Source organism: Scyliorhinus canicula, chromosome 16 (assembly GCF_902713615.1).
Source record: "Scyliorhinus canicula chromosome 16, sScyCan1.1, whole genome shotgun sequence".
In the NCBI taxonomy this organism is placed as follows: domain Eukaryota; kingdom Metazoa; phylum Chordata; class Chondrichthyes; order Carcharhiniformes; family Scyliorhinidae; genus Scyliorhinus; species Scyliorhinus canicula.
This window is the reverse complement of record NC_052161.1, coordinates 68,439,233-68,458,861: the sequence shown is the minus strand read 5'-3', so window position 1 is coordinate 68,458,861 and position 19,629 is coordinate 68,439,233. Positions and strand designations below refer to the sequence as shown.

Genomic DNA, 19,629 nt, shown 5'->3' with positions numbered 1-19,629 from the left:
GGAGACTTGGGCAGAGAAATTGCAAATGGAGTTTAAGACAGACAAATGTAAGGTGATGCATTTTGGTAGTTCTAACATTGCGGGTAAATATACTCTAAATGGTAACACTATTTTGAATATGGAAAGTCAGAGAAGTCTGGACGTGCAGGTCCACAGATGTTTGAAAGTGGCAACGCAAGTGGACAAAGTAGTCAAGAAAGCATATGAAATGCTTGCATTCATTGGACGGGGCATCGAGTCGAGAAACTGGCAAGTCATGCTACAGTTGTATAGAACTGTAGTATGGCCGTACTTGGAATATTTTGCACAATTCTGGTTGTCACACTACCAGAAGGATGTGGAGGCTTTGGAGAGGGTGCAGATGTGGTTTACCAGGAAATTGCCTCGTCTGGAGAGTGTTAGCTATGCTGAGAGGCTGAATAGACTCGGACTGTTTTTATTAGAATTCGAAGGTTGAGTGGTGACCTGATAGAGGGGCATGGATAGAGTGGATGGGCAGACACTCTTTCCCAGGGTGGAAGGGTCAGTCACCAGGGGGCATAGGTTTGTGGTCTGTGGGGCAAAGTTTAGAGGAGATGTGGGAGGCAGGTGTTTTACACAGAGGGTGGTGAGTGCCTGGAACGCATTGCCAGGGGAGGTTGTAGAAGCAGATACATGAACGGCATTCAAAAGGCAACTTGACAAATACATGGAAGGGATGGTATAGATGGATACGGCTCTAGGACGTGCTGAGGGTTTTGGCCAAGGTGGTACCCTGACTGGTACAGGCTTGGAGGGCCAGAGGGCTGTTCCTATGCTGTATTGTTCTTTGTTCTGATTGGACACTGCAATGTCTTTTACCTACATTGTCCCCATATCTCTATGCATTACTGTTAATCAGAAATCTACAATCTCTGCTTTAAACGTACTCAATGACATGAGCTTCTACAGCCCTCTGGGGTAGAGAATTCTAAAGATTCACAACCCTCTGTAAATAAATTTCTCCTCCTCTCTGTCTTGAGTGGCATCCCCTTATTTTGAAATTGTGTTCCTGGTTTAAGAATCCCCAAACCAAGGGAAACATCTTACCTGCATCCACTTTGTCTATTCCTTTAAATATTCTGTAGATTTTGATGAGATCACCTTTCATTATTTGTCGCTCTGGAGAATACAGGCCCAGTTTTTCCAGTCTCTCTTAATAAAACAGTTCCACCATCCCCAGAGCAAGTCCGGTCTTTATTGCACTCCCTTTATGGCAATGATATCCTTTCTGAGGTAATCTGCTCCCGTAGGAAATTCTTTCCTTGGACAGATCAATCATAGCACGCCACGACGGTGCAGTGGGTAGCACTGCTGCCTCATGGCGCTGAGGATCTGGGTTTGATCCCAGCCCCGGGTCATTATCTGTGTGGAATTTGCGCATTCTCCCCGTGAGTCTCACCCCCACGACCCAAAGGTGTGCAGAGTATGTGGATTGGCCATGATAAAATTGCCCTTTTATTGGAAAAAAAGAATCCCCTGTTGCCAGAAGCTTGCAGCTTGAGGGGCCTGCATCAAGTCTCTCCCATTCTTCCCACTTGCCATTATGTGGAGATGCCGGCGTTGGACTGGGGTGAGCACAGTAAGAAGTCTTACAACACCAGGTTAAAGTCCAACATGTTTGTTTCAAACACTAGTTTTTGGAGCACTGCTCCTGAGGACTTTAACCTGGTGTTGTAAGACTTCTTACTGCACTTGCCATTGGCATGTCCCTTGGCCATCAAATCCTGGAGAGGGATTCAAACCCGGAGCTTCTAGCTCGGAGACACAGAAGCTACCCACTGTGCCACATGACCTCCAGTCCCCAATGACGTGGACTTCCTGAACTCTTGATTCCTTTTTGTATTTTTGAAACCTCACCTGAAGGGGCAGTTTTCAAGTTGTGGAATATATAGAGATTATGTAACCCCATTGATCTTGGTTCTGCAAAGAAAATGGGTTAGTAGATTAAAGCAAATCAATGACAGAGGATTCATGTTATCTCCACCATTTGGATTGAGAATATGATGCTGTTTCAGTTGTTTTACTGATCTACTCAAAATGGTAATTGTGGTTCATGGTTAGAAGTACCCGTGTCTCCACTTCTGGTTACTGATCCAGTGCATTCTGTTGGTCTTCCATCTTCTCAGATCATCCATCACTCTTAACTCACACCTAAGTCCCATTCATCTATTACTCCTGTGCTGGCTGACCTACATTGGCTCCCGGTCGAGCGATGTCCTTGTCTTGTAATCCCTCCATGGCCTTGCCTCTCACTATCTCTGTAATCTGCTCCAGTCCCACAACCCTCCAAAATATTTACACTCCTCTAATGCTGAGACTCACGAATATTCCAATTATAATTAATTGGTGATCACGTCTTCCGTTGCTTAGATGGTAAAATCTGTAATTTCGTCCTATGACCCTACACCTTTCTAACTTACTTTCCTTCTTTGAGACCAGCCTTAAAACGTTTCTCTTCAACCAAGATCTTTGTTTTCCCTGATATCTCCTTCTGTACCTTTTTGTCATATTTTAGTTTATAATTCAAGGCGACTTGGGACACTTTATTACGTTATAAATATGTCTTTTTGATTAACATCTACAGATAGTGCCTCCATAGAAATGAATCATACGACACAGAAGTAGGTAATTTGGTTCATCGTAAATTGCTGGCTGACTGCTGAAAGGGCTGTCCAATTAGCTTCATCCTTGTGCTCGTTCCCCATGGCCCCACAACTTCTTTCCTTTTCAAGTGTTCATCCACTTCTTCTGGAAGTTATTTTTGAATCTGCTTTCATTGTCCTTTCAGGCAGTGCATTCCAAGTCAGCGGAGTTTGCAGTGTAAAAACATTTCCATCTCCTTCTTGATTCTCTTGTCAATGATCTTCGGTCTGAGTTCTCCGGTTCCTGACACTTCGAAACTCCACAATTTTTCACGCATCTATTAAGTTGCCCCTGAAACTTCTCTAATCTAAGATGGAAATAACTTAAAAAGGAGAAATAAATTTGCACTCCCAGAGTAATTAAAGAAGCATTTTCCATAACCTTCAGAAATATGGGTTCTGACATGAACTCTGCAAGGCTTAAATTGTAAGAGTTGCTTGGAAATTCGGGATCCCGCATTAAGCAGATGTATCTATTTTCTAATGTGACATATTAATATTTAGCTTTCTAATGTTTCTGATCAATGACTTCTGTCAAGATTTTTCAGTTATTTTAAGGTACTCGGGGAAACTGAATGGAACATTGGACTATGCACATTAGCAATATTCTATTCTGCATCTAACAAGGTCTTATGTATCTGGAGCACATGAGGGTTGAGTGCAAGGTCACTTGGTACAATTCTGCAAACTGCCCCAAATAATTGGCTGTGGAGGGTAACCTGCAGGCGACAGCACTTGGGTGATTGTTCACCTGCTTTGTTTCTCAGTTTTCGAAGTGCCGTCTAGAAACGTTGACGGTGTATAAGTGGCTCTGTTAGTGTTAATGTTTCATTGTTTGAGACAAAATCAGAGGATCTATGCTTCCATTGCTGACGTTTGCTTTTCTCAAATCGGTTTTCAACTGCTGACCAGTTTGAGCTCTGCGTCAATGATAATTACCATTATCAAGCTGTGCTTAACGCCCACTTCAACTGACTGGGGCACTGTGGCCTCCAGTGGTAATTCTTAAGTTGGTATTTATTGTTATACTTCCCTTGTATCTTCTGCAGTGCCTTCTAGGGATAGACAAAGGATAATTGGTTTCCTTTTTGTGCCTACCTATGTGTGAAGACACTTAGCTGTCATTTATTTCAAACTGCTGTAGGAACAGGCTCGAGCGTGTGCAGTTTGGATAGTTTTAAAATGTTTCCAAGACCACGCCTTGTTTGAACCTGCAACACTACAGTGATTAGACACTAGAGTGGGCAAAGAGGCACATGTCCAACACCGTGTACAAAGCTGGGAATGGTGCAGAATGCACATGGCGCAGCCAATTGCCACAAATAATTGATATTGTGCAATGTTGACGTTCATTATGTTTATGTTCATTGAAGTGAACAATGTAACTTCTCAGAAATTAAACTTCTACTTTGAGTCTTTGCCAGGCAAGTCACAACGCACGATGGAATCGCAAGGTGCAGCGTGAGATTCCTTCTGTTTAACCAAAATATGTTTGATTCCAATTTCAAAGGAGCAGCTGCTCTGCTGCCCTTGTAGAACATTTCCCACACCAGATATTCATATCTCCTTACTCATTGAGAATGGCAATTTACCGCTGAACTATGAGCAGTATCCTCCTGTGGAATTGGATCCAGATAGAGACTGGTCAAATTTATTTCACTTCAGATTATCGTAGCAGGCAGAGACGAGGCTCTCATCGGCTAACTGGAATGAATGTGAGCCCAGATCAAAAGCTCACGTTCCCAGCATAAGAAGTTGAATCTCTTCCTTGAAGATCTGTTCATCACCATCGGGTTGGAGGGGCTTTACTGAAAGAAATTTGGGGTGGGGGCAGCGGGTTGGTGGGGGCTGCATAGGGAGTGGTGGTGGGGCTGGGGCAGGGTAGGGAGTGGTGGTGGAGTTGAGGGAGGGGGGGGGGGTGAGCAGGGAGCTGCTTTGAGTTCAGACTAAGTCGTGAACTGATCTGGAGCTTTAGGAATCCATGTTTGGGTAATCTGCGACAACAGGGTCCTGGGACTATCAGCTGGAAAATGGATTTGTCAGGAGCTGTAAGTTATCCATTACATTTGTTTCTAATTGAGTCATTTGGATTCATCTCATCAATGATGCAGCGATCGACAGCCAACTACCTACAGCTCAGGAAACTTATTTTTTAAAATCCAAAAATCAATCCAAATTCTTGTATATATCTCTCTCTCAAATGATGGGGGGGGGGGGGGGGGGGGGGTTTGAAAGAAAAGGATTTCCTTTGTGTCTCTTTCCTCTTTAAGTTAACTGAATACATTTTTACCTGAAGATAGGAGCGGAATATAAAACATTTTGGGATAAGAGACGTTTTTTAGATCTAAGATTAGAGTTGAACAATGGCTTGGGGCATATGGAATTTAAATGGGATTTGGAGCTAGTTGAATTTAGGAACATTGCCTTTGATGGCCGCCAACTGCTCAACAGAAATAATCTAGTTCCTCATCAATATAGTACGCATGAATATTTTATTCATTTGTTGACTTCACTTTTCTCTGACTAGGATTCTTACAGCTGAACCTGTTTGCATCTGGCGGAAGTTCATAGCATCACACAGTACTGCTGCAAGTCTTCAGAACCAGATGCTTCTGTTTTTGGGAAGGGAAGGTTGCCACAACAGCCACACGTGCGTATGCACACAAACCACACGTGCACTCAGATGCACTTTACCGTATCCAATAAATGTGCTGGCCGGGTAGTTTCCTCATCTCACCCGGGAATGAAGAATAAACTTGCAAATGTTCTCCGGCCTCTGACTGTTCTACTCAACGCTCAGAAACTGCAGAACCTCGGTTGATTGGTTAAAGTTTTCAGATTTTGCTGCAGCTTTCCGTTGTGCCCGAGATCAGAAAGCTTTATAAATCAATTGCTGTTTTCTTTTGTTTTTTGCCAAACATGCCTAGAAACATACATAGAAAATAGAAGCAGGTGGAGACCACTCGGCCCTTCAAGTCTGCTCCGCCATTCATTATGATTATGGCTGATCAGCAAGTTAAATACTCTGATACTGCCTCTCCTTCCCCCCCCCCCCCCCCCCCATCCTCCATATCCCTTTAGCTCCAAAAGTTATATCTAATTCAAAGCTATATCAAAGTCAGAATCAAATTCGGATCAGCTGCTTGCCAATTATCACAGGTGTGGAGCGTCCTGGAGCGGTTTCAGTGGAAACAGTGGCTACTGTAGCATCAGACTAAGCAGTGCAAATTTGAGAAACCTTGCACACTGAGCCCCCCCAGGGTGCACACTGATTTCTCTGAAGCTCTGATTTATCCCTCGTTCTAACTTCCAATGGAATAATTTTAAGATGTATACTTGCAGGAATCTTAATTGCCTTCTGATACTGTCCAAATTCTTTATTAATGTTTCGGATTTTTGAGAAAGGATTTTCCCACTGCCACCAATTTTCTGCCTTCCCTGCTAGGGTGGAGTTCTTTTGGGACCTTTAGCCTTCCAAGTGGCCAGACTGGTCCTCGATGATGATTATTTGTAATACATGTGATTGTGAAAAAAATTACAAAGGAATTTTATCCTTCCTACCTGGTAACACATTGCCACTTTTCAGCAGGAGGCACTGGATTGGGAACTATCGCTGGTTTTAGATTTTAGAGTCATAGAGTTTTACAGCGCAGAAGAGGCCCTTCAACCCATCTTGTCTGTGCCAGCCATCAAGCATCTATCTATTCTAATCCCATTTTCCAGCACCTGGAATGTTGTCTTGTACGCTACGGCATTTCAAGTACTCCTCTGAATGCTTCTTGAACCTTGAACATTCCCGCCTCTACCACCCTTTCAGGCTGTGAGTTCCAGATTCCCACCATCCTGAAGGTTTTCCTCAAAACCCCTCTAAATCTTCTGCCCATTACTTTAACTAATAATGATCTTTATTATTGTCACAAGTAGGCTTGCATTAGCATGGTTATGAAGTGACTGTGAAAATCCTGTAGTTGCCACACTCCGGCACCTGTTCGACTACAATAAGGGACAATTCAGAATGTCCAAATTACCTAACAGCATGTCTTTCGTGACTTGTGGGAGGAAACCGGAGCACCCGGAGGAAACCCACGCAGACACGGTGAGAACGTGCAGACTCTGCACAGTGACCCAAGCCGGGAATCAAACCTGGGACCCTGGTGCTGTAGGCAACAGTTCTAATCACTGAAATCTAAACCCCCTGGTTATTGACCCCTTCAACCAAGTGGAAAGTTTCTTCACATCTACCCTATCTATGCCCTTCATAATTCGATAGACCTCAAATCAAGTATCCCTCAGCTTTCTCTGCTCTCAGCACAGAAAAGCCTACCATCTTTAACAATCATTTTTTTTTTTTTTATAAATGTTTTTATTCAGTTTTCATATTTTATATTGAACAAATTACAAATTGTTAGGAGAAAGAAAAAAAAAACAAACACGCAAAAATTAACATACATATTTACAGGTAAGCATCTTCGTAGTAGTAACTGCGCGGCCCCCCTCAACATGTTTATTTAGTTTGGTTTTGGGCCTTAGCTAGCCATCGAACCCCCGTAACGAACCTGTAGCCCCCCCCCCTCCCGCTACCTTCCCCCGACTATTCTTCCTCTTGTACATTGGCCACAAATAGGTCCCGGAACAGTTGCATGAATGGCTCCCACGTTCTGTGGAAGCCGTCGTCCGACCCTCGGATGGCAAATTTGATTTTCTCCATTTGGAGAGATTCCGAGAGGTCGGACAGCCAGTCCGCAGCTCAGGGCGGTGCTGCTGACCGCCAGCCAAACAGGATTCTACGGCGGGCGATCAGGGAGGCAAAGGCAAGGGCGTCCGCCCTCCTCCCCAGGAATAGATCTGGCTGTTCTGAAACCCCGAAGACCGCCACTATCGGGCATGGCTCCACCCTCACTCCCACCACTTTGGACATTACCTCGAAGAAGGCTGTCCAGTACTCCACGAGTCTGGGGCAAGACCAGAACATGTGGGCGTGGTTGGCCGGGCCTCTTTGGCACCGTTCACATCTGTCTTCCACCTCCGGGAAGAACCTACTCATACGGGTTCTTGTTAAGTGGGCTCTATGTACCACTTTTAGTTGCGTCAGGCTGAGCCTTGCGCACGTGGAGGTGGAGTTGACCCTATGCAGTGCTTCGCTCCAGAGTCCCCACCCGATCTCCATCCCCAGGTCGTCCTCCCATTTCCTCCTTGTTGCGTCCAGTACGGTGTCGTCCCTATCTACCAGTCGGTCATACATGTCACTACAGTTCACTTTCTCTAGGATACTTGCGTCCAGTAGGTCTTCCAGTAGTGTCTGTCGTGGCGGTTGTGGGTACGTCCTTGTCTCCTTTCGTAGGAAGTTTTTGAGCTGCAGGTACCGTAGCTCGTTCCCCCCAGCTAGCTGAAATTTCTCTGTCAGTTCGTCCAGTGTTGCGATCCTGTCGTCCGTGTATAGGTCCCTGACTGTCAGTGTCCCCCCGTCCTGCCTCCACCTTTTGAAGGTGGCGTCGGTCAGTGCTGGTTTGAACCTATGGTTGTTGCAGATGGGAGGAGCCCTGTTCGACATTTTGGTCAGGCCAAGTTGCTGCCGCAGTTGGTTCCAGGATTGGAGGGTGGCTGTCACCACTGGGCTGCTGGAGTGTTTTTTGGGTGGGGATGGGAGTGCTGCCGTGGCGAGGGCCCGGAGGGAGGTTCCCATGCAGGAGGCCTCCTCCGCACGCACCCACTCAGCTTCTGGCTCCTGGATCCATCCCCTTACTCGCTCGGCTGTTGCTGCCCAGTGGTAGAATTGTAGATTCGGGAGGGCTAACCCTCCCTGGTTTTTGTTTTTTGTAAGACCTTCTTTGGGATCCTAGCATTTTTACCCCCCCATACGAACGCCATGATGAGTTTGTCCAGCGCTTTGAAAAAGGCCTTGGGGATGTAGATCGGAATGGATCTAAACAGGAAGAGGAACCTGGGCAGTACGTTCATTTTGATCGTCTGAACTCTCCCCGCGAGGGAGAGCGGGAGTGTGTTCCATCTTTGCAGGTCCTTTTTTAACTTCCTCCGTCAGGCTGGTGAGGTTCCATTTGTGGATCCCTTTCCAGTCATGGGCTATTTGGATCCCCAGGTAGCGGAATTTATGTCGGGCTTGTTTGAACGGCAGCCCCTTTAGTGCTGCCCCCCCCCCCCCCCCCCCCCCCCCCCCCCCTTGCGGGTGTACTGGGAAGATCTCACTTTTGCTCATGTTGAGTTTGTAGCCCGAGAAGGCTCCAAACTCTTTCAGGAGCGCGATGATTCCGTCCATGCTGCTTTGTGGGTCCGAGATATAGAGGAGCAGATCATCCGCATAGAGTGAGACTCTGTGCTCTCTACCTCCCCTTCGGATCCCCCTCCAATTTTTTGCTGCCCTGAGCGCGATTGCTAGCGGTTCAATTGCTAGTGCGAACAGCAGCGGGGACAGTGGGCATCCTTGTCTGGTGCCCCTGTGCAGCTGGAAGTATTGGGAGTTGGTATTGTTGGTCTGTACACTCGCCATGGGAGCGTTGTACAGGAGCTTTACCCAAGCGGTGAACCCTGTTCCAAGCCCGAACCGCTCCAGTACCTCTATGAGGTATTTCCACTCGACTCTGTCGAAGGCCTTTTCTGCGTCCAGGGAGACGATCACCTCTTGTGTTCTCTCCCCGGAGGGGGTCATTATCACGTTCAGCAGGCGCCTGATGTTCGCGGTCAGCTGTCTACCTTTGACAAAGCCCGTCTGGTCTTCTGTGACCACCTCAGGTACACAGTCTTCTAGCCTTTTGGCTAGGATTTTGGCCAGTATTTTGGCGTCTGCATTCAGCAGAGATATGGGTCTGTATGACCCACATTCCGTTGGGTCTTTGTCTTTCTTAGGTATCAGCGAGATTGAGGCCTGTGCTAACGTGGGTGGCAACGTGCCCCTAGCTAGCGAGTCTGTGAACATCTCCCGCAGGTGCGGGGCCAGCGCTGTCGCAAATTTTTTGTAGAAGTCCGCCGGGAATCCGTCCGGTCCCGGCGCCTTCCCCGCCTGCATGGAGCTAATGCTCTCCATGATCTCTCCCAGTGCTAGTGGTGCTTCCAGATCCTGTTTTCTGCCCTCTCCCACAACTGGTATGTTCAGTCCGTCAAGAAACCGGTTCATCCCAGCCTTCCCCGTTGGGGGCTCTGAGGTGTACAGCTCTTGGTAGAAGGCCTTGAAGGTTTTGTTAATCCTCTCTGGTTCTGTTTCCAACGTGCCTCTGGTATCTCTGATTTGCGCAATTTCTCTGCTGGCTGCCTGCTTTCTCAGCTGGTGGGCCAACAGGCGGCTGGCTTTGTCTCCGTGTTCGTATAGGGCCCCGCGTGCCTGGCGGAGTTGGTGATCTTTAACAATCATAACTGAAATGCTCCAGCCCAGGGAACACCCTGGTGAATCCCCTCTGCACCTTTTCTAGTGCAAACACATATTTCCTATAGTGTGGTGACCAGAACTACACACAGTACTCTAGCTGTGGCCTAACAAATGTTTTATACGACTCCAGCATAACCTCCCTACTCTTTTATATTCTATGCCTCAGCTAATAAAGGCAAGTATCCCATATGCTTTCTTAACCACTGCCTTCTGTCCCATTTATCTATCCTGCTGCCTTCAGGGACCTATGGACATGCACCCCAAGATCTCTCTGGTCCTCTGTACTTCTAGCGTCCGACCGTTCATTGTGTGATTCCCTTCCCTTGTTAGTCCTCCCAAAGTGCATCATCTCTCACTTTTCATGGTTAAATTCTGTTCGCTACTGTTCTGTCCATCTGACCAGCACGTCTATATTGCCTTTAATTTAAAGCTTTTCTTGTTGCTATTTGCCACCGGTTTTTGTGTCATCTGTGAACCTTGTGAGCATATGGTAATCATACCACCCACATTCCCACCTTGATCATTAATGTACACTACAAACAGCAAAGGACCCAGCATCGTCCCTGCGGTACACCACTGGACACAGGTTTCCATTCACAAAAACAACCTTCGATCAACACCTTCTGTCTCCTGCCACTTAGCCAATTTTGGATCCGATTTGCCAAATTGACCTAATTCCCATGGGCTCTTACCTCTTGATCCGTCTCCTTTGAGAGACCTTGTCAAAAACCTTACTGAAGTCCATGTAGACTACATCAACTGCACTGTCTTCATTTACAAAGCTTGTCACCGCCGCGAAAAATTCAATCAAATTTGTTACACAATAACTCCGCTGACAGAGCCATGCCCCTCCAAGTGAAGATTGATTCTGTTGATTAGAATTTTAAAAAATAATTTCCTTATCACTGATGTTGGTCTCACTGGCCTATAATTACCTGTTTTTTTTCCCCTTTTTCTCTTCTTGAATAATGGTACCACATGAGATGTACTCCAGTCCTCTGGCACCTCTCCTGTGGCAAAGAGGATTTGAAAATTAGCATCAGAGCCCCTGCATTCTCCTCTCTTGCCTCACACAGCAGTTGAGGATAAATCCCATCTGCGCCTGGTGATTTATGCACTTTGAAGCCCACTGAACCCACTAATACCTCCTCCCTCTCAATGCTAATTTGTTCAATAAAGTCACAGTCCTCCTGCCTGCTTTGTTTAACTACGTTGTCCTTCTCCATAATTAACACAAATGCAAAATACTTATTTAATACCTCAATTACATCTTTCAGCTCCACACAGATTCCCAAATAGGCTTTACTCTTTCCCTGGCTACCCTTTGTCCCTTAACATACTTGTAAAACTTCTTTATTTTCCCCGCCAAGTGATTTTTCATTGTCTCCTCTTGCCCTCCTGATTTCTTTTTTAAGTATCCCTGTGCAGTTTCTCTACTATTCTAAGGCATCCACTGTTTTCGTCCCTCTATATCTGCCATAAACCTTTTTTCTCCCCCCGATCCAATCCTGTATTTTCCCTTAACAATTCGTGTTCTCTGGATTTTTGGACCTACCCTTTCACCTTTTATAGGAGCCATAAGATTTAAAACAAAATTTGGTCATTCGGCCCATCGAGTCTGCTCCACCATTCGATCATGACCGATATGTCCCTCATTCTCCTGCCTTCTCCCCATAATTCCTGATCCCCTCATTAATCAAAAAATCCTCTTATCTTATTAATCAAGAACACCAGATTTGTGCTCGAGGTGGTGTTACCTACAGGGCTACAGACCAAGAGCTGGAAGGTGTAATTAGACAGAATTGTTCTTGGAACAAAATAACTCTGAGCAGGGGTAGGCAATGTAGCCTCCTGAGTCTGCTCCACCATTTAATACAATCATGGCTGATCTCATGACTCCCTCTCTACTGTCCTGCCCATTCTCTGAAACCCTTCAAAAGATCACTAATTAAACATCTGTTTAACTCCTCAAGTTTACTCACTGTCCGAGCACCCACTGGAATCTGCGGTAGGGAATTCCACAGATAACATCTGTGCTTGACAAAGAGTCATCGGACGCGAAACATTAGCTCTTTTCTCTCTCTACAGATGCTGCTAGACTTGCTGAGATTTTCCAGCATTTTCCCTTTCCACAGATAACCTGATGGCTTTGTATTTCCTTCTTGTTCTCAGACCAGGGACATGGTGTCTAATTAGAGGACCCCAGACATTTCCAAGGCTGATTTGATTTCAGAATGGTTGCCTAGTGCATATGTTATTGGAGCAATGGCCGACGAGATATGATTTCACAGACCCTGCCATGACACGTTGTGAAATTGAACTCCGTATGTTTGGTAATTAGTCAAATTGTCATGGATCGCTGCTGGATCTTTGTAAAAATTCAATTAATGTTTGGCTCTTAATCCCACACTCTGGGTAACTCAATGTGCCCTCCAGCAACCTGGCAGGGCAACAGGGTATGAGCAACAAATGTAGCTCTGCCAGACTTACCTGCATTCTGAGAATGGAAAAAAAATCTAGGATAGTAAACCCCAAACAATTATAAAACATTATGGTATTTCATTGACTGTAGAGGATAATCCTTACTATTTGTCCATTTGTAGAAATGAATGCTTCTTGTTAAGCTTTCTTGTATTGCTTCAGGCCCAGTATAAACTCTGTACAGTGATTGTTCTCACTCCTTCAGTGACATTCCAGCAAACTACTGAACTAATTTGTCTTACATCTTTTTTATTAAAAATTAATCTCAGGATCTTTAATCGTCCAGGGAGCTCAATCTTTGATGCCCTTTCTTTCCCCATTGTAGAGATGTCTAGAGATGATCACTGCAGCAGTTTCTCAGGGTTGCATCCTAGGCCCAAGAATCGTCAACTGCTGCGTAAATGACTTTCCGTCCATCATAAGGTCAGAATTGCAGATATCAACTGATGGATGCACAAGTGTTCCGTTCCACTTGCAGCTTCTCAGATAGTTAAACAGTCACTACCGCATGGAGAAAGACCTGGATACCATTCAGGCTTGTAAATGGCAAGTAGCATTAGTGCCACGCAAGTGCCAGGTAGTAATCATCTCTACTAAGAGCGCTCAGCAGTTCGTTTTGACATTCAATGAGATTTCTATCCCTGAATGGCTCCCCATCAACATTCTGGTGGGAAGGGGTTATCATTGATCAGAACCTTAGCTGGACCTACTGTGATTAGAGGAATAGGCTGAGGCTGGGTATTCTGTGGTGATTAACTCAAGCTGACTCCCTTCGGTTTTTCTACTAGGCACAAGTCAGGCGTGTGATGGCATGCTCTCCACTTGCCTGGGTGAGTGCTGCTTCAACACTTGAAAAAACTCGGCACCATTCAGGGCACAGCAGCCTTCTTGATTGGTGCCCTACCTACCACGTTAAATATTCACTCCCTACACCACTGGCACACTGTGATTGGTATGTATCATCTGCAAGTTGCACTGCAGCAACTCAGCGCCTCCCAAATCCATGGGGCTAAATTCTCCAATATTGGGAACATATCCCCACTCTGGCGGCAATTGGTAGAGTTTTAAGCCAGAAAGACTTGCATCAAAGAGAGACAAATTCCCACCTTGCAGGGGACTAGCAGGGACCCGGAGTAGATCTCTCAGCTTTTGCTGCAGATACGGGCCCCCACACATCCGGGTCAGAGGCCGTGCATGTGCATGGTGCATTCGGACCGTGGAGCTAATCTCACAAAAGAGAGCCCCCGATCGGCCACGCGGCCGACCCTCAACCCCCGCACAAGCAATACTCGGCCACCTATAAGGCCCCTCCCTGGCCTCCGATCCACCCGCCCCCGACCTGGGCGGCCGCGGACTGAGTCCGCAGCCACCACACGAGTATCCCAACCGGCTGCAGCACATTAGTTCCACGCCATCGGGGTTGGGGGCGGAGAAAGGTTGAATGGTCCTCTGGCAATGATCCCAGGTAGGTCCCAGGGGCCTGCAGAATCGGTGAAACGGTGCCAGTCTCGATTTCTTGTGGGAACATGGATTCTCCGGCCCTCGTGCTTTTGACGCAAGGGTGTGGAGAATCCAACCCATGGCCTTTACTACCTTTTAATAGAGGTTTAATAGAGATGTTCAACTTCATGGAGCGGTTTAGATAGTTTCTTCTCATTTATTCTATTTTATTCTATTTCAAGTGTCAGAAAGGTCAGTAACCAGACACAGATTTACAGTGTTCACCAAAAGAACCAGAGGCAACATTACGTGGTGAGCTGTAAAAGCCTGCAGTGCACTGCCTGAAAAGTTGTTTGAAGCAGATTCAACCGTAACTTGCCAAAGGCAATTGGACAAGTACACAAAAGGGTCAAAAGTGGCGGGGCTATGGCCAAAGAGTGAGGTTGTGGCACTAATTTGAAAGTGCTACCAACTAGCTGCTGCAGGCATAATGGGTCGAATGGCCTCCTGTGATGCTGCATTGTAAGAAGCCAAATGGCACTCAATGAGCCATACAACAGATTTACTGAAGTTAATGACAGTAAACAGATGCAGAGAAACTGGAACCTTAAAAATACAATTTCCCTAATCGAACTGAAGTAAAACTCTGCATATGGACAAGTGCCTCCATATTGGCATAATGAGATGCACATTCCCCGAGGGGGAGGCATTTAACCCTGCGATTATATTAGCTTTTATACTTGGATTGCTCAGTGATTTGAATGTGTTTAGTAAATTTTCTACTGCATTTAATAACTTCAGTTTTATAATTACAGAAATCGGCACTTTTTGTTCTGGAAATCAAGTATTAAGAATGTATTCTATAAACTGCATAATGTGAATATATGAGAGCTAATCTGTGTGGTGAAATGAAGCAATTAAATATATACAGGCAGTGAATTTAATATCTTTTTCTAGCAGTAAATCTTTGCATGCAGCTTTAACTGTCATTGGCAAATGCTCTACAACTTAAGCCAAAGTAATATTGATAATGAGGGTGGTAATAAAAGCTGACTGTTCAGCTTGTGAAACATCTGGCTGTGAACTGTACTGTGAGCAAAGTTTTACTAATTTACTGTATGTTTTGTGGCAACCTGGAGACATTTATTTGTTAGTACTGATAGGAGGCCATATAAGTCCTAAACAGCTGGCAGCATATTCCATTGCATTTCCCTAAACTGATACTTTGAGGGAGCAGTTGTGAAAGTATTGAGTTTAATTCGCATCACTGCTTTGTCCAGACTCTTATTGGATTGAGTCAAGCTGCTATGTAAAATGTGGTTCCACTAGCCAGTTTACATTCGCCAGAAACCTAGGTAGTGTCCGTCGGTCTACACTGTGGCTCATCACTCTTACCTGAGGGAGAAAGTTGCAGGTTTAAATCCCACTCCAGTGGCTTGAGAATGTAGGCTGCCACTTACCTGCTGTCCTGAGGAAGCGCTACGCCTTCAGAGTGTCACCTTTCAGGTGAGATGTTAAACCGAGGTCCTGTCGGCGCTCTCAAGTGGACGTAGAGATCCCTTCGGCATGATTTGAAGATGAGTTAGGGATTGTCTGCCCAATATCCTCTCCCAATATTTATCCCTCAGTCAACATCACTGATCATAACTGTTCATTTTCAGATTGCTGTATGTGGGGCATTCTGTGCACAAATTGGCCACCGCGGTTACCGATGACAAAAGTACTTCATTGGTTGTAAAGCACCGAGGGAGGTCCTGTGGTTGTGAAAGGCGCTGAATAAATACAAAAGTTTCTTCTTTTGAAAGGTTTACTCAGTCCCCCCCAGTCCATGTGCAACAGATTTGTTCTTCAGGTTGCATTGTTGTCAGAATGTCTTCAAGGCTGTTCAGTAGAGAAACAGCTTTTCTCTTTCTCTCTTTTTAAAAAGTAAATTTAGATATTGATATGGATGTTCAATGGCCGTCTCATTAGGATGATATTTTGCCAATCATTTTGCAGGTCTGTCGAGATTCTTCCATGATGGAAGCTGTTTGAGAAAGGACGCTGTCGCCTCAAGTATTCGAGAGGTTGAAAAGATACTACAGTGGTTTGAGAATCAAAATAAGCTCTGTTTCTATGCAAGCTCCTTACTGTTTGTTTATGAGGGATTGCCTCGGCTGACCGAGATGGGTGTCGTTGATGAATCCCACAAACCAGCAGCACCAAAGGGAATAAGGCGAACTGGAGAAGTAGTGGAATACAATAATAATGTACATGTATTGAGCTCCAGGGAGAATGGAATGATGGAGGCCTCAGTTGGTCAAAGCCTCTCCAATATGTACGCACTTCACAGGAAAGGGTGCTCCAGGGCACATCAAAGTGTGGTCCCACTACAGCTGAAGAATTCAGAGCAAGACCACAGCATATGCAAATGCTTAACTCTCGTTTCACCTGGACAGCCAAATGGCAATGAAATAAAACAATTGGAGAAGGATTTAATGCATACCTCGAGCGTGCTTCAGGAGCCTCCAGAGGTTGATGTAAGAATGATAGACTTTGCACATGTGTTCCCTAGCAACACAGAAGATGAGGAGTACATTTATGGGCTGAGACATTTAATCAGTGTGTTACGAAATATGCTGGATGATTAATTTTTTAATTTTGGGGATATCGAGAGCAAGGAAATAAATAAGGAGCAGTTTTATTGATTTCTGCACAAGTTCTGATGCATCATTTTGTGTTTCTAATGTGATTCCAGGTGTATTGTATGTGCTTTTCATTGTACGGTACCTCTGGTGATTGATTTGATATTTATAATAGCTCAGGAAAATTTACCAACTCATCATTGACAGCCATTGAAACAGTTCCAAAAGCCTACAGAGGGCAGCTGAAGCTTAGCAACTGCTGACAAGGAAATTTATGAGCTCCCACTGTTCGTAACAAACCCGCAGACTTCAATGATGGTAATTGGTTTTTCAGATGTGTAACCAACTGCCTGCCAATCCTAGGCATGGATCTTGTGCCTATGGACAAATGCTATCTTCAGTGAAAACCAGGTTAGTCAGACTTTAGATTGTTTTGGGAATGCCACTTTTCTGGAGATGCGTATTTTATTCGCCTTTTCTTTCAGTTGAATTATTGCAATTAGAGTGAAATGTTTGGTCCCATCCATGTAAAATAGAAACAAACCGTTGTCTCTTTATTTTGATGCATTCAGCTAGAACTCCCGGAGTATTGCAGTCCTGCAATAGCTGGTTAATTTGTCAGTCTAATGAAAGCTAATGCATTAGATTGCCATCATATCACCTGGACCCCTTTGGTTAAGATTTTCCACCGGATAGCGCAACAACGGCATAGTATGTTTTAAAATCTTTTTTCTCCCTTTAAATCCTTCATTTTTTTTAAGTATGCTGGGATCGGCAGGAGTTGAGGTGAAAGAGGAGGAAACCTCTAAGTGAAATGTTCCATTAGATTTTAATGAATTTTTAAGTGTCTTTTCTCCTTACACTGGGTTACTTTTAAAAAGGCAGACATTTTAATTTGTTCGCTTGTCTCATTTAGTCATCTACGGTGGCACACTGGTTAGTGCTGCTGCTTCACAGCGCCAGGGACCCGGGTTCAATTCCGACCGTTGGTGACTGTGTGGAGTTTTTACATTCTCCCGGTGTCTGCGTTGGTTTCCTCCGGGTGCTCCAGTTTCCTCCCAAAGTCCAAAGATGTGCAGGGTAGGTGGATTGGCTATGCTAAATTTCCCCTTGGGGTAGATTTGTAGGAATTAGGCGGGGGGGGGGGGGGGGGGGGGGTGGATTGGACCTAGGTAGAGTGGTCTTTTGCAGGGTAGGTGTGGACTTGATGAGCCGAATGGCCTCCTTCAGCACTGTAGGGATTCTGTGATACTAGTAGTGATATTGTGTGATAGCTTCCAATGTTAACTTCCGAACACCCAGTTTAACAAATTGCTGATTTGATTTGCTCTCAATTTCCCCTGGGCTGTTATGCGTTTGGGTTTGCCTTTATAAGACAGGCACACTAAAAATTGTTGCTGTGTTGGACCAACCCATATGTCTAAGAATATTCTATACTTGAACACTAACTTCTCAGATCAACTACTAATGGCCTTGTAGGCTTCACTATTAGAATACTGAGTGAACAAGCAACTGCACTTGCACAGTGTATTTATGTCACCATAACTGACTTGTGACTCCAGCAAGATAACTCCTACCATTGGTGGTTGTGTTGCTGATTCCATTTCCATTACTTACACTTGTATCAAAAGAATGGCCAAATTCTTGGCGCTAGTCAAGTTGTGTATTTGACGATGACATGCAAGCACTAAAACAAAAAACATTTCTGCCGTTCTTAAAAATGCACTAGATTTCAGAATATTGGGTTCCTTTCATTACAGTTTACATTTGCACAAATCAATGTACTTTTGATATTTTGATAGCGTTTTGAATGATTTCCACATTGCTATCACTTTGTCAGCTTCAGAAGCAAATTTGGTGGCAGGAACTGTGATGGAGCAGTAACTAGTACAAGTGAATAATGCATGTGAAAATTGTTAGTTGTTTAAATGTATTTACCAAATGTGTGCTTTTTCTAAAGAGAAAAAAGTTATTTCTGAAATATTTTTTAATTGTAAACTATGCTTTTTTGTATGTTTGTTAACAGAGGTTTACATTGTGCAGCTGTACATTCCTCAGACCCGCCCCATTTGTTATGTTCTGTTCCTCAGTACTACTGACTATTCTCGAAGACTTTCAACGAAAAAGATGATTGATAATTTGCTTGTTTTGGTCCTTGAAAAATCAGGATGATTTGGGTTTGATTATTTTCTACCTGGTCACATGTCAGAGTTGTCTCCTCTGATCAGCTATATGCATCACAAGGGACAGGTGGAAATGGCATTTTTTTTAAAGCAGAACAAGATTTCGATTGGCCTTTTACCTAATCAGTTGGATTCTAAAGAAATTATGCTGCTAAATAACCATTGACATGGGGAATATCACCAGGCTTTAGTTTGCATGTTATTTCTGGTTTTTTGTCTCTTTCACTTAATTTCACCTGTTCTACTAATTCTCCCCCCTCCAATACCCTAACCGATTCTCCTGTCATAGTGGAGTTGAAAGTCAAATCTTTTGCTGGTTGCGAGCTTAGCAAGTTGAGGAGATGTCAGCCTCTCTGGCTTGAGTTCTCTGGGGACTGTTAAACAGGCCTGGGCAATTTTAAAATGCCTTTTCCCTTCCATTTAAAAGGTAACAAAATTAATTCATTTAGTAGCCTCAGAGTTTTAAAATTTGATTATTGTGCTGGCCACAACTTTTGTTTGACACTTCCAGTTACAGTCATTCAAAATAGTCTTGTTTCCCAGTGAGTTTACAGCTAATTGTGTTGACACTACTGAGGCGATGACTGGCCAAATGGATGGTTGACCTATCCTGTGTCTGCTCTTGGGAATTGGGCATTCAGTTTTATTGTTTCACGTTTTGGAATATATTCCATTCATTTGAGGATTTCAGATCTCACCTTCTATCATCTCATATGTCTATTATACAAGTAAGATCACTGTTTGTGTTGTGCTGTTCAGGGTCACACTGTTTAATGCAAGTTATGTTAACATAGGAAATATGCATCCAAGTGCCAGCAAGAAAGTCGCAGCAGTCACTAATTTGGATTAGATTTGTTTGT

General features: G+C 44.6%; 1 protein-coding gene across 1 annotated transcript in view; it reads left to right on the top strand.

Annotated features, from left to right (window-relative positions):
• The window catches only part of ipmkb (inositol polyphosphate multikinase b), a 106,502-nt gene extending 89,853 nt beyond the window's left edge, over positions 1-16,649 (top strand). The window contains exon 6 of the mRNA XM_038822022.1: positions 15,961-16,649. Coding sequence (XP_038677950.1) covers positions 15,961-16,592 — 632 coding nt within the window. The 3' untranslated portion in view covers positions 16,593-16,649. The remainder of the gene's footprint in view (positions 1-15,960) is intronic.
• The last annotated feature ends 2,980 nt before the right edge of the window (positions 16,650-19,629 follow it).